Here is a 15,740-nt window from a genome sequence, read left to right on the forward strand (position 1 = left end):
CTCCCGTTTCAAAACCCAAAGATTTGGTTGCGGGAGGCGGTGAAGACAAGGAATTAACCTCACTTATATCTTCAACATCGGAAGGAGTCATACTGCTGAAAGTCGTAGCGCTTGTGAGCGCTTCACGAGCTGCGATGTGCAATTTGAGGACGCATAGCTCTTATTCATAACGCACTCGCTCAGCTTGAAGCTGCACTGCATGGCGAGCTTTTTCCATTTCCCTTTCAGCAGCACGCCTCTCGCACTCCAATGACCGCTGCTGTTCCACCCAGGCTCCCAACTCCTCTTTCTCTAGTCCCATGCTATGGCCTAGCTCGATTAGTTCATTTAGACCCATTGCGTTTCTGTCTTTGGCTGCAAGTTTACAACCTGCCTCGTCCTGTCCAGTGGCTACGCGCTCAAACCTCTGCAGATACGCGTGGAGGTCGTCGCGTAGTTCGTCGAACAGTGGCAGTAACTTCTGGGGATTGAAGCAGGGTAGCTTTGGTGACGATACGGGCGTGGCTGGGGCAGGTATCTCGCTCTACGCTCCTTCTTGAAGTTTTAGCTTCAGCTGCAAGATTTGTCGCTGTCTTTCGTCGGCTAACCGCTGACTTTCTGCTGCTGCTTTGGCTGCCTCTACCTCAGCTGCTTCTTCGTCCCTCTGCCTAGCCTGTTCTCCTTCCATCCACGCGCGAAGTTCAGTGCAAGACAAGCCTAACTGTGATGCAGTTGCGGCTAACTTGTCTAAATCCATATCGGTCGTCTAGTGCTGCGTGTATACACCCAAATGCCGATCTCCGCGTTTGGGATGTTACTGGCGGATCCTGGCAGGCTCGCCAGATTGTGATGGAGAAAACGACAACAAACTTGCCGGTTTCCAGTTGGGCCCAGGATCCTTTTAATAATGACACGGCAGACGGGAGCTTGCTACACGAAACACAGACTTTAAACAGACACGCTAACAGGATACAGACGATTTACATACACATGTACGTGGCCTATAGTTCGGAAGTTGTCCTTCCATATAAACACGTGCCTAGCACTCGTGCGTCAACACTCGCCCGTGTGCATCGTCGTTGCGGTGCCCGTGACGGTGGTTGTGACGGTGGAGCGTCGTTGTGGCTACGTCGCTGCTGTCGCGCCGCACCTTGTCGCACCACGCCGCTCCTTGTCGCGACGTGGAAGCAGGAGAAAACAGCAGGCCGGTAGAGCACCAGGCCACTGCTGCACTGGCCAGTAATGCCTGACCTGCAACGCCTCGGCTGCTAGAACGGCAGGCTCGGTCGGCGGACAGGTAGCTCAGGCGCCCCGGTGGTCAGCAGGAAGCACTGCACCAGGCCGCTATCACAGCAGGCCGCTGGTGCATAGGAGAGTAGAGCCACGAGCCGGATCTACGACCAGGTCCGCACGGTAGCAGGACACCCGGTCGCCAGTCCTCGGGCTCGCTCAGCAGGCAGGTAGCTCAGGTGTCCCGGTCCCCAGCATGAAGCACTGCACCAGGCCGCTAGAGCAGCAGGCCGCTGGTGCGCAGGAAAGCCCAGCCACGAGCTGGATCTCCGACCAGGTCCGCACGGTAGCTGGACACCCGGTCGCCGGCACCCGAGCCTTGAACCGCCGTTCTGCGAGCTTGCCTCCGAGGCTGCCGCTCGCTCGCACGCTCTGCGTGCTCTCGTGCCACTTCATTGTTCATGGCACGTGGTGGTCTTCTTCCATTATCATCATCACCAATCCTCTTCTTGGTGCTGCCATACAATCACCATCACTTCAAGCTGGCTTGTCACGCACTTTGTCTTGGCACCGCCACACGCCACTATCCACATCATCACAGTTCTGTTCTGTGATTCATGTAATTCTGTTGCGTTGTGTGCTGCTTCTTCGTGAGAATGGCCGTCCTAATTCCATACAGAAGGACGGCCATTCTTCTGCCATATAGAAGGCTTTTAGCCGCGGAGATTGAGTTTGTCGGTTTCTGTCTCTTGTAGGGCGACTATGTCCGGTTGATGAATGCAGGTGAATTGTAGAAGGTTTTGCTTTTTACGTTCTATCAATCGACAGCTCCGTTGCCAGATTTTGAGCATTTCGTCCTTTTCCTTCTTCTTAACATTTTTATCTATGTTGGTCTGGTTCGGCTTCGGGTTCTTTCTTAGTTGTTCGCGTTCTTGTTCGAGGGTGGCGAGGCGTAGATCAGTGTCGACAGCCCTCATGGTCAGGGTGTTAATCGTGTTGGTGAGGGTGTCAATCGCCTGTCCCATCTTGAGGATGGTTGTGTTTATCTTTCCGAACTTTTCAGTTCGGGCTCTCGTAATTTGGCCAGGACCTTGCTCCAAAATCTTCTCCAGCTGCTGAAACCTGTGTTAGACCTTCTGGTTTATCATCTGCTCAAGCTAGATTATTTCACTTATGCGTTCCTCGATGTTGGCGGGTAGCGCGCTCTGCACTGTTTGCTGCGGCCGCTTCTCGCAGTCTTCCAAGCGTTTCATTAGCTTAGTGTTTAGTTCCCTGAGCGATTCTACCGTTTTTTCCAGCTTCGAGATTTGCTGCTGCTGTTATGTGTCAGTTTAGGAGTCTGGGGAGGGAATGTTGAGAGGCTTGACAACGTGCGCCCAGTTCACCTTCTGCGCTTGCTGTTGCTGGTGGCGGCCTCGTGACCTGGATGTGGACCTGCAATCCGCCTCCTCTTCCGAGGAGTTTGCAGTTGCATAATAATGCACAAGGTGGCACGCCATGTAGCAGTTGCATAGGTAGTTCTACAAGGTAGATAGAGAAGGTTTGAAGAAGAACATTGTTAAGGAGATGTGTATAAAAATGCAAGAAATAAAAAGATGTATCAATGATTAAATCAAGCAAGCTCGGTGACTGTTTGTCACCGTCCTGTTTCAAAGGGAGTGTCATTAAATTATTGCCATCATAATTAACCTTGTATCGTGCCATTTCTCATGTGATGTGACATGCGTGCCCCGTAGCGTCGATACGTGCGAGCATTGCACTGCAGTTGCGTAATATTCCACATCTATTCTACAAGGTGTCCCGACATGTAGCAGTTGCATGCTGCATGTAGATGGACCTGGTTAACTCAAGTAGACTAGGTGACTTTCACCACTCTGTTTCGAAGGGGAAGCCAATAAACCATCAACGTCATCATCATGAACAGCATCGCATCGTGCCACGTGTCAATGAATGTGACATGCGGGCCTCTTTGTCTCGTTGCCTGTGTTTACTCTTCCGTACACGTTACAGCGCCTCCTTGACACTTGACAACAAAAACAACTGCCAAGAACAGGTTAAATTTTGCCGGCTGGTACATTCTGGCACTCTACGGAAATAGCGCAACAACACGATGAAAACGAGACTGGACAAGCGCAACGCTAAGCAGAAATATGAAGTTAACCTAGATTCATTCGCTGCAATTCTTGATTGTCATATAGGTCACTTTTACCCCGAATAAACGTTTGGTAATCCAGAAAGGACAAGAATACAGAAAGGATGCGTGAATATATGCCTCGGTGGGGTTCCCGCACCAGTTGCCCGTAACGCCATGTACTTTAGCAGCGTGTTCCGGATGCTATAGTAAAGCGTGCAGTTTCTGTTGAGAAGAAAACATAACAAAACAAAAACTCGCTCAAGAATAAAGCCCAAATATGCGATAATATTGCTACACGCGTGTGGTATTTGGTTGTTTGAACGAGGCGCGCGGGCGCCTAGACGAAGAAGACGAACTGCTCTGGGCTCTCGAGCTATCGGCTGATCTGGCCAGCGCTGCAGCTATCATTTGTAAATATACTTGTAAATAGTCTCCTGTACTTAATCCTTCGTTCGCGTAACATTTTGGTGGAGCGTGCCGTTCCCCGTCCTCGCCACGGAGCTCCGCAGCGGCCGCACCGTCCAGCTCTCCGCCATGGCTCCCGGTGACACCTCGTCTGCTGCTGCTACTGCAACTCCAACTACAACGTACGTCACGGTAGCCACTCCCCGCGATCCTGGCATATTCTCCGGCCAAGATAATGTCGACGTTGATGACTGGCTACGCATGTATGAGCTTGTTAGCCGCAACAACCACTGGGACCCTACCATAATGCTAGCTAATGTCCTCTTCTACTTGGGCGGAACGCCTCGTGTCTGGTTCCGGACACACGAGGAGGAGATCTCTAGCTGGGACGCTTTCAAGGAGAAGCTCCGCGATCTCTTTGGAAATCCGACCGGTCGGCAGCAGGCTGCAAGGAAAGAGCTTGCTACTCGAGTGCAGTCTTCCACTGAATCGTATGTCTCGTACATACAAGACGTCCTAGCTCTTTGCCGGAAAGTCGACGAGAACATGGTCGAAGTTGACAAGGTTGGCCACGTTCTCAAGGGGATCGCGGACGATGCGTTCAACTTGTTGATCTTCAACAATGTGTCTACCATCGACGTCATTGTCAAGGAATGCCGCCGCTTTGAGCTCGCCAAAAGCCGCCGCGTCATTCCACAATTCTCCCGGCTCCCTAACACAGCTGCGACGTCGTCCTGCGTCGCCCTTACCGCTTCGCCCCCCTCCAATGAGACCGTCACGCGTATTGTTCGCCGTGAGATCGAGGCTGCCAGTCCTGCCACGTTCCATCCGCGCCCACTTGACCCCATCATTGACCAACCAGCCCCAGCGATCTCCCTCATTCAGGAGGCTGTGCGGCAAGAGTTTGCCAACCTCGGTTTTCCTGCTGCCTGCTCCATCTCCCGACCTGACGCCCGACTGGTGCCGACAGCTGCGCCTCGCAGCGATCTGTATTCCGGATACCGCAACCCTACTGAATGGAGAACTCCGGACGACAAGCCCATTTGCTTTCGTTGCCGCCGCATTGGCCACGTCGCTCGCCACTGCCGCACCTCCTGGTCATCGCCATATTCGAGCTACTTTTCGCCGTCTCCTCGCCCATATGCCGACCCTCGCCGCTACTCGCCTCGCCGTATGCCTTCGAGCTCTCACGTATCCGTCGATGACAGTCGTCCCACTCGCTCGCCGTCACCTCAGCGCCGTCGGTCCCCGTCGCCCCAGCCACGCCGCTATTCGTCGCCGACCCATTATGGACCCTCCCGGACGGAAAACTAGGCCATGCAGCTCTTGGAGGTAGTGCTGCATCACGTTCGTCCTGTCCAAATCCTCCGTTGACGCTCCTCACGAACACGAACCTAATTGAAGTAGATGTAGATGGTGTCCCGTTGACGGCATTGATTGATACTGGAGCCCAAGTGTCTATAATGAGCGCTAACCTATGTCGTCGCCTCAAAAAAGTTCTTACGCCTGCCGTCACTCGAGCCGTACGCGTCGCCAATGGCGCCACTGTTGCCGTCTGTGGTATGTGCACTGCTCGCGTAGGAATTGCTGGCCGCCAAGTTCCCGTCCTGTTCTCCGTGCTGACCAGTTGCCCTCATGACCTAATCTTCGGGCTCGACTTTCTGACGACGCATTCTGCCCTCATCGACTGTTCCACCGGTACGCTGTGCCTCGAGCTTCCTCTTGTTTCCGACGTTCGCCCCGAACAACCGCACACCCTATGCACTACAGCGTTTGTTCGGTTACCTCCAAAAGCCCTAACCTTCGTCGAATTGGCCTCGACGGCAACCGTGCCTGATGGCGACTATGTCGTCGCCCCTATTCGTGATGTCCTCCTGGCGCGCGACATCTCTGTGCCACACTCCGTCGTTACCCTTGCCGCTAATCGGATGTGTCTCCCCGTTGTCAATTTTGGCTTGACGAAGCAAGTGTTACCTGAAGGCATAGCGGTGGCCACGCTCCGGTCAGTGACAGACGACCACGTCACTGCTTTTGCAGCCGACGCGTCTCCAGATCCTCCTGATTACCCGCCGGATGCCTTGAACCTCGACGGCCCATTACGTCCCATGGTCGCTCCGGACCTCGCCCCTGGCCAAGCAGCCGCCCTGTATCGCCTTTTGCTCTCCTATCGCGACATATTTGACACTGACAATCGCCCACTTGGTCAGACGTCCCTTGTTAAGCATCGGATAAACACTGGTGATGCTGTTCCCATTCATCGCCGACCGTATCGCGTGTCCACGGCAGAGCGGCAAGTTATTCAGCAGGAAGTCAACAAGATGCTCGCCAAAGGCATTGTTGAGCCCTCGTCGAGCCCTTGGGCGTCGCCGGTGGTGCTCGTCAAAAAGAAAGATGGCACGTGGCGTTTCTGTGTTGATTACCGCCACCTAAACCGAATCACTAAAAAGGACGTTTACCCGTTACCACGAATTGACGACGCTCTTGATTGTCTTCACGGTGCCAAATACTTTTCGTCCATTGACCTTCGATCTGGTTATTGGCAGATTTCCGTCGATGAGCAAGACCAAGAAAAGACCGCTTTCGTCACTCCAGATGGCCTCTACCAATTTAAGGTTATGCCGTTTGGTTTATGCAATGCCCCCGCCACCTTCGAACGGATGATGGACTCTCTGCTTCAAGGTTTCAAATGGTCAACTTGCCTTTGTTACCTCGACGACGTCCTTGTGTTTTCTCCTACGTTTGAGACGCACCTTGAGCGCGTCGCAGCTATACTTGACGTCTTCCGCAAGGCTGGGCTCCAATTAAACTCATCGAAGTGCCACTTCGGGCGCCGACAGATTACAGTGCTCGGCCATCTCGTCGATGCTTCCGGAGTACAACCCGACCCGGAGAAGGTTCGAGCAGTAACAGCTTTTCCTGTACCTCAGTCTGTCAAAGACGTCCGGAGTTTTGTGGGGCTCTGCTCTTATTTCAGACGGTTTGTGAAAGATTTCGCCGCAATCGCTCGACCACTCACTGAACTTCTGAAGAAAGACGTGCCTTTTACGTGGGGTTCCCCTCAGGCTGCCGCATTTTCACGCCTTATCACGATTCTGACCAATCCACCGATCTTGGCCCACTTTGACCCGTCCGCACCTACAGAGGTCCGAACCGATGCCAGTGGTTATGGGATCGGCGCAGTCTTAGCGCAACGACAACACGGACACGACCGCGTTATCGCCTACGCTAGCCGGCTCCTGACAACTGCAGAGCGCAACTATTCGATCACCGAGCGCGAATGTCTTGCTCTCGTCTGGGCTGTTTCAAAGTTCCGCCCATATTTATATGGCAAGCCCTTCTCAGTCATCACAGACCATCATGCGCTGTGTTGGCTTTCGTCGCTCAAGGATCCTACTGGCCGGCTCGGTCGTTGGGCTCTCCGACTACAAGAATATCCCTACACAGTGACGTACAAGTCGGGACGCCAACACCAGGACGCAGATTGCCTCTCTCGCTACCCAGTCCAAGACCCGACCTCTACGTCTGATACTGACACCGACGCCTGCGTTCTCTCTGTTTTTCCACTGGTCCATGTCGCCGACGAGCAGCGCCGCGACCCGTCCTTGCGTGTCATCATTGACCACCTGGAATCGTCACTTGCCCACAGCTCCCTTCGCTTATTCACACTTCAAGATGGCGTACTCTACCGCCACAACGTTCACCCTGACGGCCCAGCATTACTCCTTGTGATCCCTAAACACCTTCGCTCGGCTGTTCTCCACGAGCTTCACGACCTCCCCACTGCCGGTCACCTCGGTGTGTCACGTACCTACGACCGGATTCGCCGACGCTTCTTTTGGCCAGGGCTTGCTCGCTCCGTTCGAAGATACGTAGCTGCGTGTGAGAAATGCCAGCGACGCAAGACACCGTCGACGCTCCCTGCTGGGTACCTTCAACCAATTGACATTCCCGCGGAACCATTCTTTCGGGTTGTTTTGGATTTACTTGGTCCTTTTCCTCTTTCTACCTCTGGGAACAGGTGGATCGCTGTGGCCACAGATTACGCCACGCGCTACGCCATCACCCGAGCGCTCCCTACAAGCTGCGCCACAGATGTGGCCGATATTCTTCTACGCGACGTAATTTTATTACATGGAGCTCCGCGACAACTTCTCACAGACCGTGGCCGGACATTCCTGTCGAAAGTTATCGCGGACATCCTGCAGTCCTGTGCCACGAGGCACAAGCTATCCACGTCATACCATCCGCAAACGAATGGCCTCACGGAGCGTCTTAATCGCACTCTCACAGACATGCTCGCGAAGTATGTGTCTTCCGACCACACTGACTGGGACCTCGCTCTACCGTTTGTCACCTTTGCGTATAATTCCTCGCGCCACGACACAGCCGGTTATTCGCCATTTTTCCTTCTGTTCGGCCGAGAACCAGCACTGCCCCTCGACACAAGCCTCCCTGTTCACGCAGCACCCACCAGTGAATATGCACTTGACGCCGTCGCCCGCGCTGCCCACGCAAGGGAAATTGCCCGTGGCCGCCTTCTGCACTCCCAAGAGAGTCAACGGCGTTTTTACGACCAGCGACACCGCGACCTGCACTTCCCACCTGGTTCTTTGGTGCTCCTATGGTCTCCGTCGCGTCAGGTCGGCCTGTCAGAAAAACTGCTGTCTCGTTACACAGGCCCCTACCGAGTGATTCGTGCCGTGACTCCCGTCACCTACGAGATCGCCCCTGACGCCCCATCTGCTTCCCAGTCCAGTGATATCGTGCACGTTACACGACTGAAGCAGTATCACCCTCCCAGCGATGACCTTTAGACGCTCCGGGACGTCGCTTCTGCCGCCGGGGGATTATGCTACACGCGTGTGGTATTTGGTTGTTTGAACGAGGCGCGCGGGCGCCTAGACGAAGAAGACGAACTGCTCTGGGCTCTCGAGCTATCGGCTGATCTGGCCAGCGCTGCAGCTATCCTTTGTAAATATACTTGTAAATAGTCTCCTGTACTTAATCCTTCGTTCGCGTAACAATATTGACTTGTATGGATGATTTCATGAGAACTGCGCTTAGGGCACACAAAGGAAAAATCAAATTTGGCTTTCAAGTTATTCGCTCATCAGCAACTTTTTCTCGGCGAGAAAGCTGGTATAGAATGTTGAAATAGAAATTTCAGATTATAAAACGACTCATTGTTTCTCCTTTGTGAATCTTGCAGGTGAATATCGTGCGTAGCCAACTTGAACGCCGTATATGAGATCAACGCGGTTCGAACGGCAAACTGTCGCCTGAGTATCTATGGCACTCTAGCATGAACTAGTATGAAATGGTCATTGTTTTTCTTTTTGAAACAATCTGCAGTATACTCAACACATTTCTCAGCACCGATAAAGTTAATATCATCCTCGAAAGCTCAATGTCATGACAAAATATGTGACATTTCAAGCCCATTTCTGACCGACACATGCATCCGTACCTACTGATGTGTTTTGTCCGTGAACTTCGTTTTCGGAGTGACTTCCCACATGACGTATGGTTTTTGTTTTCATCAGCGAAAATCGTATAGGTTATAAACCCGCTATACACCGTATACACGGACATGTTTTTTCATGTAGGATTTTATTCAGGTGTGCGTCACAACGCTGCGATTATGAAAACAGGTCACGTCCCCCATGGGCGGAAATAAGATCATGCGCTGCATGAAAATTAAAAAGTGACAAGTGATGTCGGGAGATAGTTAGTAGCCATCGCAGGTTCTGCTATGGCTACTAACGCTCTTGTGCGTAAACTTTTTTTTCTTCGTGACTCGGCGCCCTAACGCTGTTTCCAACAAGCGTGAATTCCAATGGAACCAGATTATCTATACCTCTTGTGTTGATTGTTCCCACTCATAAATGGGTGTAATTTAGATTCTCGACTGTTCGTCTAGGAATCAATCACTCCAGTTTTTTAACACAGTGTCTGAGCCATGCCGTCATGGATACATTCAGAACTACGACTTTTTGTAAACATCGAGGAGATGAAGCATAGCAAAATTTCACAAATCGTAGCGGTACAGTTAAACTGTAAGGATTGTAATGTGCAACCAGCATACTGATGCAATACGAGTGTACACATGTAGGTGGCTTGTGCAGCAGTGACAGTGCTGCGCGCGCTTTTTTTTTTAGCTCGACGCTAGGAGTACAATGCAGGTATAACCGTGTCGTCTTACTACACCAATGAACGCAGAACCATAAATGATTTCTGAAGCGACACGGTTTACTGCAACAAGTCAACCTGCAAGTACATGGCTCGTTTCCTTAGATTTGCAGTCTGCATTTGACCTGATCCTCAACGTCCTGGTCAAAAGTGCACACCGTAAAATCATCGTGAAAACTGCGGAACTGAGACACGTTGCGGGATCATGAAATCGCATTTCACCTAATTCCCAGTCATACAGTCATATCTGTTAATAAATGAGGTGAGGCCCAAACAGGCAAAAACTCCGCACAAACATGCAGAAGAATACACCACCCCTCGTCAGTCACGACTACGGTGCTTCATTTTTAGTCACTTTTTATTTCCATGTGTTGCTGTTTACTGTGTGTGCAAATGTACTCTCTGTGGCCAGAAATAAATGTGAACAAGTTTTATTTTTGTTTGATGCGAAATTGTGTTTGGCCTTTATGGATTTAAGTACCCAAAATTATTTGTAGTATACTCTCGAGCATATGCTTTCTTGTCAGCGTGTGAGTCTAACTGTTTTTATGGAGTTTATCAGTAAGATCAGTGATGGGTTTTCATATTCTTCAGGTAGTAGCAGTGACGGGCTTTAACATTATTTATGCAGTAGCCGCGCTGTGCAGTTTTATGGCTCCTTTGATAATATCATCAACAGTGAAACGGCATCGATAAAGCATAAAAGGCCAGGAGACAGCATTCCAGTACAGCAAGCTGGCAGCAGTTAAATATAAACACCAACCACTTGCCTGTGAAAGCGCTTCGTAGACCTAGAGGCCCCGTATAAAAGTAAGGTTGCCCACAACTCGCTCTAGTTATGTTCCTGTTAAATTTTAAAAAGCTCGTAGCGCTCGTAGTTCCGTGCAATGCCACGAATTTCAAAGCGCTTTCTCGTATTAGGGCCATTGTTGAAAAGTAATTGTTCTTGAAACTTTACAAGTTCAATCTCTGGCTGCCTTAGAATATATTGCAGTAGGCCTGAGCAGACACCGTCAAAATGCATGACGTAACAGTGATGAGGGCCGCTATCTTGTACGCGTTTGAAAAGCCGACGTTCGGTTTCGTCTCACGCGATTGTGCAGGCCGCGCCGATATCGTGTCCTAGGCTAATCTAAGCCAATCGCGTAGAGCGAAACCGAAGGGCGGCTTTTCTGACGCGTACAAGATAGCGGCCCTGGTGCGGGAACTGGATGCTGACGTCGCCACGAGTCCTTCCATTTGTGCATTTTCACGCTACTAGCAAGCCTCCTGCCTCGGTAGGAGTGACCTGTTTTTTGTATTTTATAAGCGTAATTTACTAATAAAGCTAAAGTTAATTTTCTCTATAGTGTACTTTTAGGTGTTTCCGGAAGACCAGAAGATGGAAGAGAAATCCTGTGCCTTCTACTTGTGTTTCCTCCCGAAAGTGGACTTTGGAACATGTGGCGAAAATGTATGCCTTGAAAGAGATGCTCCAGGCCGGAGTGATCGCTCCCTCGATTGCCAAGCCAGACCCGCCTGTCGCAACATCACCATAATCAGGCGTGTATGGGCGAACTAGAATTGGACTTTGTGTAAACTTAGTGACGTGTGAAACACAGAGACAGAATTAGACAAAAATAAAATAAAATAAACGCGCGTAGGCGGCAAGCCAACGTACTCCTGCAGTGCTTCAATTGGCCCTCCCGTCGTCCTGTTATATGCTCCTAGGATATGATTGTTAAAATCCGGCCTTTCATGTAAGGTGCAAACACCTGGTGGCTGCGCATCTTGGTCAGTGTCCATGTACACGGACAACTTTATCATGCGCATTCGCAAAGCAATTATTTTGTTATTCCTCATGTTTATTCTCTTTAATCTGACGGCGGAAGCAGCGAGGGGTTGGCAAGTACAACCGCATGTAGTCGGATGCTATCGGTGAGGCCATCCGGCGGATGGGAAGCGTAGCATAACTAGGAACATGTATTAATACATTTCACTTTTACGTCACTTTGTTGCCACAAACTTCATCCGGCTCAGCTGCGTTCGAGCGCTTTACATCCCGGTATATAGTATGGCACTGAACGAAACTTCTGGTTCGGCTTGCGTTTTTCGAAGTTACTCGCGTATGTTAGCGCAACTTACAAAATTTTCATTCGTTCGATATTTGCATTTCTTCGAAATGTACACGCAACATTTCTGCAATGTAAGCTAGAAATGTAGTAGCAACTGCATGCTAGAAGCGCTGCTCCCAAACATAACCTGGATGAACGAAATATATACGTACCATAGCCTGCCGGCTCCCAAAGTGTGGCATGTCGCCTTTCTCGAAGATTGCCGCTACTTAACCGACAGCGGTTCAAGGCAAATGGAGAGTTCGCGCCGCGTCTGCTGTATCTAGGCTTTTGTAGCCTTCGTATCGCTATCACAATCTTTAGCGTGCATGGTTGGAATAATAATAACACTTGTGGCCCATATTACTCTACGGTTCTCCGCTCTTTTTATCTTGCCTGCCCCCTGCTTTATTAATAATATTTAGTCTTGGCTCTCCTTATATAACTGGGGGGGACACAAAAAACTGGACTGTCTCAAGAAGAAAAATTTCTTTTTCACCTAACGAAAAAGGCACCTTGTTCCGTTCAAACCTATATCTATTGGAATCAAGTACACAGAAGCAAAATGACCCGTGATGCCACAATGAGCGTTGTGTTCAACGGGTTTCAATAATCACAGAATACGCGTCACTGTTTTAAAATGACTGATTCAACACGAGGTTTAGGTAGTTTGCGTTTCATTAGTTTTAATGACAGCATACTTAGCTCTCACTCACATTACTCCAAATTTCCCAGGAGTCCTAGAGTCTGTTCCCGACACTATCAACACTATGCATGGCGGCGCCTCTTTGTTCACAAACTTGCCACTTGTCTGTAAGAGTCACATTTTTTATTATGTAAGTGGAGAAAAACATGGCATCTAAATAAAAAATTTATCAAAGAACTCTAATAAAACGCTCCAAGATCTGCCATATCCAAGCATCATGATAGTGTAGACAGCCAAGCAATGGTGATATCACTGCTCGCCTTAGACGTGGTAAGACCTCTAAAGGTGCCTCAATCAATGGCTGAGGTTGCTCACTATGACACCACCCAGGGCGCCCAAACGCCGTTGTGATTTTCAGGAAAACTGGCCGGGTCAATGGTCAGATTGTTTCGCGCAGGTACGGCGCCTGCTCTGTATACGTCAATCCGCTTCTGTAGAGATGCCACCACCTGTTGGAATGACGGATGAAGAGACATAAGGAACCAACATCAACCCGCAATTCGAATACACAGGGCCATTTTTCTCAAGTACGCTGATGTCTGCACTTGAAGTCGTCGGTTCAGAATAAGGTTTATTTTTTCCGCGTCTTCTCGAACGCAAACATTTTGCTCATGGTCGCGATAATTCGTCCGATCGTAACTTTTTAACTTTCGAAGTGTCATGGACGAAAGTACACATTCAAGTCTTTCACCTAGATAGACTACAGTTACGACTCTCATTTCGCAGATGGCAGGATATCAATTATGGACACTTCATTTGAAGTGTGTTGAAGTGAAAATAAGTCTTTGCAAAGTTAGATCAAATATGCCGCGTGTGTCAAACCACTAAAGTACGTTCCTTTTGCGTCTACACAAGATAGCAGTCCTGCCCAAGCCTGGCAGCACAACGATTCGTATTCCAATTTGTATCGGAAAGAGAGCTAACGCCACCGGCAATATTTGGCAAAACCCACGGAGTACCGAAAGGAATGGAACACCATCGTATAATGTTTAGCAAAAATGAGATAGTTCTGTGGACTATGGAACCCGTTGTATTGCCTCGCTGTATTAAAGAGTATTGTGCTACGTTCTGCTTTTTGCGGGCAACTTGGTACTTTCTTGTCATGGATGTGCGTATTCTCAATTTACCCTTGATATCAAACGGCGAAAATTGAAAGTACAGGGGAGCACACGAGATCACGTTTGCGTATAAGCTGTTCCAAGAACTTTATGCTGCTAAAGCGTCATTATCACTTTCTTCAGGCGTCACAACTGAACTTTTTTTTTTACTCACAACCTTGCAGGACCCCACAAACTCGACATTATAGGCTGATTGCACCCGTCAATAAGCATTCAGTGGCAGTCCTGGTGCTTCTTGCTATTAGCAGGGTACACCAAAACTTGGTTAACAAGACAGAAAGAGTGCACCTCAATAGTGTCCTTCATGCCGCTATTTGCTAGGCACTACTACAGCTCGCCCAAATAGATTGCAGAACAGATATTTAAGCGCAATGTTACCGATGCACAGCATATACTTGCAAATACCCAATTAGGATAATTCAAACACCACAGTTTGAATACATCTTTTGCTGGCATACTATTTCTTATAATTTATTGTGTAGTTCGTATGAGCAAGGTGGCCTGATACGCACGTTGTTTGACTTTGCATATGTCACGCACTGAAAAGCGTTTCTTGCACATTAGAATTGGGAACAAACGCTAAACAAAGAAATCACCCAGAAGACTGATTGATAGGTGGCTAAAGTATGCCTCAAACGTACAGAAACGTTTTGTGAAGTAGAATCTGTGCTTTACATAAATACGTGTTAAGCTGCAGAAACTAACGGCATCTACACAATATTTGTCTTAGATGATGAAAACGAAATGATAGTGGTCACTCACATTTGGGTGTACGCTGGCCAAATTGTTCAACTCGCAGGGATCGTTGACAATATCAAAAAGGTATACACAGCTGTCGGGTGAGAAGTTCGATTTTTCTCTACCGCATCGAAGCGTTGCCTTCTCCCTCCAGCTCTTGGAGAACACCAGGTTCCTCCTGTACAGCTTCCTCAGCACACCGGCTACTGTTGACTGGTAGAGCAGGCTGTCGAGGTCCAGGCACGGATTGCTGCCCGCCGGGTATGGTGTAGCGCTCGTTAAAGAAACCGGTACCGTCCAGAACCAGCTTGTACCGTGAGTTCCGCAGTGCCACGGCATTCGAAAACCTATAGTCGTAGTTGTAGAGCAGTTCAACTCGAGGCGATCTCGCACCGAATGACAACTGCCGCCACATATCGTATCCGTCCAATTCAAGCTTGTCAGCGTTGCCTCCTGAAAGTGAAGATTGTGCACATACCATTAGCGGCAGTGCTGGATGCTAATAAAATTCAAGTTTAAAAATACCCGCAGCTTTAAAAATATCAAGCTCTTAGCGGAGCCCACCGCACATAAAGCATGGAGCAAATCCATTCTTGCCCCTTGATGACGCACTTCAACCCGCTTTCATCGCCATATTCACACACGTCACTTCCTATAGGAATATTATCCCGGCCGCGGCGGCCGCATTTCGATGAAGGCGAAATGCAAAAACGCCCGTGTGCTTGCGTTGTAGTGCACGTTAAAGAACCCCAGGTGGTCAAAATTAATCCGGAGCCCTCCACTACGGCGTGCCTCATAATCAGAACTGGTTTTGGCACGTAAAACCCCATAATCAATCAATCTATAGGAATATTACTTGGGTTTTCTTTGAGAAATTTTTGCACGAAGCCTTGTTGCCGGGTAAAAATGACACTTTGATTGCCGTGGGACCGTTTGACGTTGAGCTTACCAGGACATGAGTATTTCTTTATTGAGAAACTGTAGTGGAAACCTTTGCGCGTTTTTATACGGGTTGATATCTTTCGAAGCAATCACGTCCTTTAACACCACTGCTAAAAGAGAAAGACTGACCCCTGCTATTACTCAAAATTCCTAAAGAAGTGTGCTTTGCAACTGTTCTTGTTCATCACTATGCAAGCGCATGTCAC

The 15,740-nt window shown here is 49.5% G+C and overlaps 1 protein-coding gene across 1 annotated transcript in view; it reads right to left on the reverse strand.

Moving 5' to 3' along the window:
* The window catches only part of LOC125943407 (uncharacterized), an 81,269-nt gene that overhangs the window by 39,538 nt on the left and 25,991 nt on the right, over positions 1-15,740 (reverse strand). Inside the window, exon 8 of the mRNA XM_049662701.1 lies at positions 14,718-15,045. Within this exon, the coding sequence (XP_049518658.1) occupies positions 14,718-15,045 (328 nt within the window). The remainder of the gene's footprint in view (positions 1-14,717; positions 15,046-15,740) is intronic.

The sequence above is a fragment of the Dermacentor silvarum genome, chromosome 2, assembly GCF_013339745.2.
Source record: "Dermacentor silvarum isolate Dsil-2018 chromosome 2, BIME_Dsil_1.4, whole genome shotgun sequence".
NCBI lineage: Eukaryota > Metazoa > Arthropoda > Arachnida > Ixodida > Ixodidae > Dermacentor > Dermacentor silvarum.